Raw genomic sequence first — 7197 nt, forward strand, 5'->3', positions numbered from 1 at the left:
CCCCCCCCCCCCCCCCCCCCCCCCAGGGAGAGCACGAATCCCTTCATGAGGGATCCACTCCCATGACTCAATCAGTTTCCAACACTGCCACAGTGGGGCTCAAATTTCCACGAGTTTTGGAGGGGACAACACATCTAAATTCCATCATTCCACCCTTGGCCCCCCAAAATTCATGTCACTCTCACATACAAAATACAATTATTCCATCCCAACAGTACACATCCAAACTCTATCACCCCCTGAGACAGAAGACATGTGGCTAATTTTTTATAATATTAAAAATATTATTTCTTATTGATAATGCCTATTTATTTCTCTAAATCTGTGAAATTTTCTGACCCCTGTAGGTGCTGACTGCCTAATGGGTATATATTTATTTTTGATTGGCGCCTTTGACCTAAAGTTTCGTGGAGAATACAATAAGCATGCACAGCTATGGATGGACAGTACTCATTGTCACTTTGTGGGATCTTTGGCCATTCTGTCCACAGAAGTATCAGTTTTACTTTTAACATTCCTGACACTGGAAAAATACATCTGCATTGTATATCCTTTTAGATATTTAAGACCTAGAAAATGCAGAACAATTACATTTTTGACTATCATTTGGATTACTGGGTTTATAGTGGCTTTTATTCCATTGAGCAATAAGGAATTTTTCAAAAATTATTATGGCACCAATGGAGTATGTTTCCCTCTTCATTCAGAAGATAAAGAAAGTACTGGAGCCCAGATTTATTCAGTGGCAATTTTTCTTGGTAAGAAACTCTGTATTACAAGCCCTTTCATTCAAATGCTGGTATAACTTGCAACACGAAATTCTTTATGCCTTCCAATGTTTACAAAATTTTATTTCAGATCTTCTAACCAGTTTTTCTCAGGGAGGGTGGGGGAAGATTCTATCAGAATCCCAACAGATTTTTTTCATCCAAATTACCCCTTAGAATATAAATTCCAATCCGATGCAGCTTAACAAAAGACACTAAGCACTTGTATTTCATGTATTCACCCTAATAATACTAAGCAAAATATATTTTGGCTCTTTGCCTATATAATATGGACATAATGATATTTATTATCTTTTCAAATTCAATTGGGTAGTCATGCACATCTTTGGCTTAAATACATACTACTGTTATTTGGTTTTGGGGTTTTTTTTACATTTACCAGTTTATTATAAACATGCAACTATTCTAAACAAATAATGTATAAATATTCTCAAAGTGCCGCACAAGGTAACTGAATTATGAAAAAAAAAAAAACGCTAATGCTAATTGGCTTAAAGGCCCAGGATATTTACTGAATTCATATAATTTCATTTTAATATGCCATTGTAAAATTAAACATGTCATCACATCATTCTTCGTTACTTCAACAATACTTCAACTCAAAAAAATTCATGATTTTTATGCACCTTAATGATTCTTTATGAAGAACAAGAAAACATGTTATCTTTGTATCTTTAATAAGAACACATAAAGGAATATTATTTGTTTGTTTTGAAAGAATGTTCACATACATTAATAATACTCCTTGTGTTCCACATAGGTATCAACTTGGCAGCATTTGTCATCATAGTTTTTTCCTATGGAAGCATGTTTTACAGTGTTCATCAAAGTGCCATATCAACGGCTGAAATACGGAGTCAAGTTAAAAAAGAAATGATTCTTGCCAAACGTTTTTTCTTTATTGTATTTACTGATGCATTGTGCTGGATCCCCATTTTTGTACTGAAATTTCTTTCACTGCTTCAGGTAGAAATACCAGGTAAAACTTTTTTTTTCTGTAAAGAAATAATAAATCTGTTTGTGTAGTGTTCTTTTAAGAAAGACAATTAAGATCCTTAACACTATCTGGTTTCAAGAATTATAAGTCAGGGTTATATGTACTTTATATATGTTCATCAATAAAATGTTTATTAGGAGGAAGCTCTTCAGTTCTCTTCATAAATGTCTAATAACACGATTACTTTTGGAACAAAGGAACAAGGATCAAAATAAATCAGATACTTTGTTGAAATTCTGATAATCACATGTTCAAGATGACCAGAAAAGAAAAGAGGCCAAAAAGATTATCAAACAATTACTTCATTTTTTCTTACCATAACATAAGAAATGTTTCTTCCTGGAATACATAAAACCTAGAGAACATTACCCCAGAGTTGAGAGATAACAGAAGAAAACACTCTTGGTATTTAAAAAGAATATGCATTATATCCATTAGGGTGGCGATCATTTAAAAGAAAAGGAAACACAGAAAATAGCAAGTGTTGGTGAAGATATGGAGAAACTGAAACCCTGTGCATGCTGCTGGGAAAGTAAAATGGTGCACCTGCTGTGGAAAACAGTATGGCAGTTCCTCAAAAAATCAAACAGAATTACCACATGATCCAGCAATTCCACCTCTGGATAAATACCCCAAAAAATTGAAAGCAGGGACTCAAACAGATACTTGCACTGCCATATTCATAACAGCATCATTCACAATAGCCAAAAGGTCGAAGCGACACAAGTGTCTGCGGAAGGTGTAAATGATTAAACACAATGTGGCATACACACACAACAGATTATCATTTAGCGTCATAAAAGGAGATTCTGACACATGCTACAATATGAATGAAGCTTGAAGACATTATGCTAAGTGAAATGAGTCAAACACAAAAGGACAGACATTTTATGGTTCCACTTATGTGAGGTTCCTGGGGTAGTCAAATTCATTGACAGACATAGAATGGTAGGTGCCAGGAGTTGGGGGAGTGGAGAAAGTGAAATCATTATTTCATAGGTATAGGGTTTTAGTTTGGGAAAACAAAAAAGTTCTGGAGATGGATTATGGTGATGGTTGCACAACAATGTGAACATACTATATACTTAAAAATGGTTAAAATGGTAAATTTTGTTACGTATATTTTACCACAACAAAAAAGTGCAAATATCCTGTTAATTATATATATAATGTAGTAATATACACTTTTTTAAAATTTATAAATACATAATTTTAATTGTGTTTTATCCCATGGATGATGGTGATAATATCTTACATTTTATTTACATAAAGCGTGATAGCATCTATTAAATTATAATAAAAATCTGAGTATTTGGTAGTTGCATATATACTAGGCTGATTTTTAAGATAGGGTTAGCCAAAGATGTTTTTGTTGAAGTAAATATACGGCCAAAAGCCTAAAAATGCATACTTATTTTTAAAATCAAATAAAAAACAGAAAAGAAATCTTTTAAAGATAAGTCTACTTATTCTGAGAAATACTATATGCACTATCTAGTAATTAAAACATTTTTAAAGCTATGATTTAAATACTAAACCATAAAGTTTCTCCTAAATGGAATAATAATATGTAATCACTTTGCAGAAAACATTTCTACCTAATTAAATATTTTTTTGATGTATTCTAGAAAAACTATTTAGCAAAGAATCCTGTTCTTTTGTAGCACCAGCACTCCCTTCAAACACTGGTACTCTGGAAAGACATTCTGGAAACACATACAGACTTGTTATTTAATTATATGACATCAAAGGAAAAGAATAAGACTCAAGAGGGGACTGGGGTTGAAGAAACAAGGGAAGGGGGTTTCTATACCATGTAAACATCTATAAATGGTAAAACAATCTCATTTTTCTCTTCCAGGCACCATAACCTCTTGGGTAGTGATTTTTATTCTGCCTATTAACAGTGCTTTGAACCCAATTCTCTATACTCTGACCACAAGACCATTCAAAGAAATGATCCATCAGTTTTGGTATGAACATAGACAAAGAAGATCTATTGATAGCAAAGGAAGTCAAAAAACATATGCTCCATCGTTCACCTGGGCAGAAATGTGGCCACCGCAGGAAATGTCACTTGAGTTAATGAAACCGGATGTTTTCACAGACCCCTGTGAAATGTCACTAATTTCTCAATCATCTAGACTCAATTCTTATTCATAACTGATGCTGAAACCCATTTCTTCGCAGGGAATACTGTGGGGTGCTTCAGGAGGGATTTACTGGTGTGAAATGAATACCACAAAATAGATAATTTATAATAATGGCTAAGATAAATTAGCTTATAAGGACATGACGAAAACTAAGTGACTAATGTTCATATAAAGGGAAGTAATTACATCAATAAGGTGTACATTTTAGTACATATTTTGCATAGGAAGTTAAGAGAAATCTCCTAACATGCATTTACTGAGTACCCACTATGCACATAGCACTGAGTTAAATTCCTGGAAGTAGACAGTAGAAAACCTTTCTAATCTGTAAATTGTGTTTAACTACAAAGACAAAGTCCATCTGCAGCTTCTAGGTTAAAGTAGAGCTTTACCTATCATGCATGCTAGCAAACATAAGAATCATAGGCACTTTTAATACAGGTTTAAGGTTTTGAAGTATTCAGTATAAACAGCATCAGAGAAAATGTCTGACTGCGAAATATAGATATTCTGTTTTAAGAATCCATCTTTTCTCTCTTCATTCAAGTCTGCATACACTTGAGAGCCAATACAACATATTTATTACTATGAAAAAAAGATGTTTTGCTATAAACTCAAAAACAGCACTTCTCTGTCACTTCTCTCCCAGTTTTCTTGTTGCTTTAAATGAGCACCATCATATGAGATTGGAATAGGAGAATGGGAGTATTGCAGAGGAGTAAATCAGAAAAGCCTGAATGAGGGTAAACATTTAGATCAATGGAACAGAATTGAAAGTACAGAAATAAACCCTCAAATTTTCAGTCAATTGATTTTCAACAAGGGTACCAAGACAATCATAAGAAAGAATAGTATTTTCAACAAAAGATGCTGGGACAACTGGATATTCATATGCAAAAGAATAAAGTTGGCCTCTTCACTCGACTTACAAAAATTAACTCAAAAATGAATCAACAATCGAAATATAAGAGCTAAAACTATAAAACTCTTAGAAGAAAACAGAGGTAAATCTCCAAAACCTTAAATTTAGCAACAGATTCTTAGATATAACAACAAAAGCATGACAAACCAAAGAAAAAAATAGATAAATTGGAGTTCATCTAAATTAAGAACTTTTGTACATTCAAAGGATGTTGTCAAGAAAGTGAAAGGACAACCCACAGGATGGAAGAAAATATTTGCAAAAAAATATTTGAGAAGGGCTTAATATCTTGACTAATAAAGAATTCGTACAACTCAACAAAATAACAACCCAATTAAAAAGTGGGCAAAGGACATTTCTCCAAAAAGGATATACAGATGGCCAAAAAGCACATGACAAGATGCTCAACATCACTAAACATTAGGGAAATGCAAATTAAAACCACAATGAGATAACACTTCTCACCTACTACTAAGGCTGTTATCAAAAAATAAATAAAGAACAGAAAATAACAAATGTTGGACAGAATATGTAGCAATTGAAACCCTTGCATATTGCTGATGGGAATGGAACATGGTGCAGCTGCCGTGGAAAAGTTTGTCAGTTAAAAACAGAATTATCTGGGCCGGCCCGGTGGCACACTGCTATAGTGCGCCACTTGGGAGCGCGGCGGCGCTCCCGCTGAGGGTTCGGATCCCACATACAGACCGGTTCCCGCTCACTGGCTGAGCAAGGTGCGGGTGCAGTGCCGAGGGTTGCGATCCCGTTGCCGGTCCCGGTCCGGTACAGGCGCGACACTGAGGGTTGCGATCCATTGCCGGACATGAAAAAAGACAAAAAAAGGAAAAATAAAAAAAACAGAATTATCATATGACCCAGAAATTTTACTCCTAGATACAAACCCAAAAGAATTCAAACCAGTACTCAAAAAAAATACTTGTATGCAAATATTCACTGCAGCATTATTCACAATACCCAAAAGATGAAGACAACCCAAGTGCCCATCAACTGATGATGAATGGATAAACAAAATGTGGTATATATACATACGATGGAATATCATTCAGCTATTGAAAGTAATGAGGCTCTCATACTTGCTACAACACATGAAGGATGTAATATAAGCCAGACATTAAAGGACAAATACTGTATGATTCCACTTACATGAAAAATCTAGAATAAGCAAATTCATAGAGACAAAAAGTAGATTAGAGATTACTGGAGTGAGGGTGGCTGGGAAGGTCCATAGGGTGACAGCCAAGAAATACAGGGTGTCTTTCTGGACCCAAAGAAAATGTTCTGAAGTTGTCTGTGGTAAAGGATAAACAATTATGCAGTTATACTAAAAGCCATTGACTTGTACACTTTAGATGGGTGAATTTTATGGTATGTGAAATATCTCAATAAGGCAGTTAGAAGGGAAGAAAAAAGCAAGAAGAGCTAGAATGCACTGATTCGGAAACTTAACTTTTAGGAAGGAAAGGTTTACATGTACATGTTTCAGTCTAAGGAGAAAATACTGTTATCAAGAGATGGCTTTACCTTCTGTTTGCATGGCCAGTTCATAAGATACTTTTTAGCTAGTCGTTCTTCTCTGGTCTATAAATGAGCTGTTGGAATTTTTTGCTTTCATAAGGTTGAAATCTTTAAACAGGAAAAAAATGTTTTCGGGTAGTTTTAAATACACCAAAAATGTATGAAAATACTTGGACCAAAAACATAATGCCATTATTGAGTATATAATTGTACAGACTTATTTTGAAAATAAGTGACCTGAAATTTCATTCTATTAAAAACATGGATTGCTTTGGGTTCTTTCTGTTCTTACTTGGAAATATCCCAGTAACGTTTTTTTTCTACATGAAGAATATGGTACACTTTCAACAAAAATCAGAACATACAGAAAGCTATAGTTCTGCTTATAATATTGAATCATATAACTAGTTATATAAAATAGCCTAATTTTTTTCTTTTAAAGAGCCTGCAAAAAATAGATAATAAAAAAGCTTTCAAAAAATGAAAACATTTAAATTCTTTTATGAGAAAATTTTAGGATTATTTATTATTTAAAAGATTTATTACTAATATTAAGTAATAGAATAGGAAAATATTTTTCTTAAAAAGGATATCTAAAAAAGAATAAAAGCTATAATCATAAAGATGGGATGGAAAAAATTTACTTCTACAAAAAGCATGATCCTGACCTGTTTAAGGCTCTTAGAGATGCAGTAAATTTACAAAATAAATATCTTTCTTTAGTTTTTAAAATATTTTTAAATTATTTTCTAGAAGTCACCTGGCTTCCTGTCTACTCAGTCACTCTCCCACCCTTTCACA

At 33.7% G+C, this 7197-nt stretch overlaps 1 protein-coding gene across 1 annotated transcript in view; it reads left to right on the forward strand.

Moving 5' to 3' along the window:
- The window catches only part of RXFP1 (relaxin/insulin-like family peptide receptor 1), a 90631-nt gene extending 86169 nt beyond the window's left edge, over nt 1-4462 (forward strand). Inside the window, 3 exon segments of the mRNA XM_008586371.1 lie at nt 348-758; nt 1549-1767; nt 3647-4462. Coding sequence (XP_008584593.1) covers nt 348-758; nt 1549-1767; nt 3647-3948 — 932 coding nt within the window. The 3' untranslated portion in view covers nt 3949-4462.
- Nucleotides 4463-7197: the final 2735 nt, after the last annotated feature.

The sequence above is a fragment of the Galeopterus variegatus genome, unplaced genomic scaffold, assembly GCF_000696425.1.
Source record: "Galeopterus variegatus unplaced genomic scaffold, G_variegatus-3.0.2 Scaffold3965, whole genome shotgun sequence".
Taxonomy (NCBI): domain Eukaryota; kingdom Metazoa; phylum Chordata; class Mammalia; order Dermoptera; family Cynocephalidae; genus Galeopterus; species Galeopterus variegatus.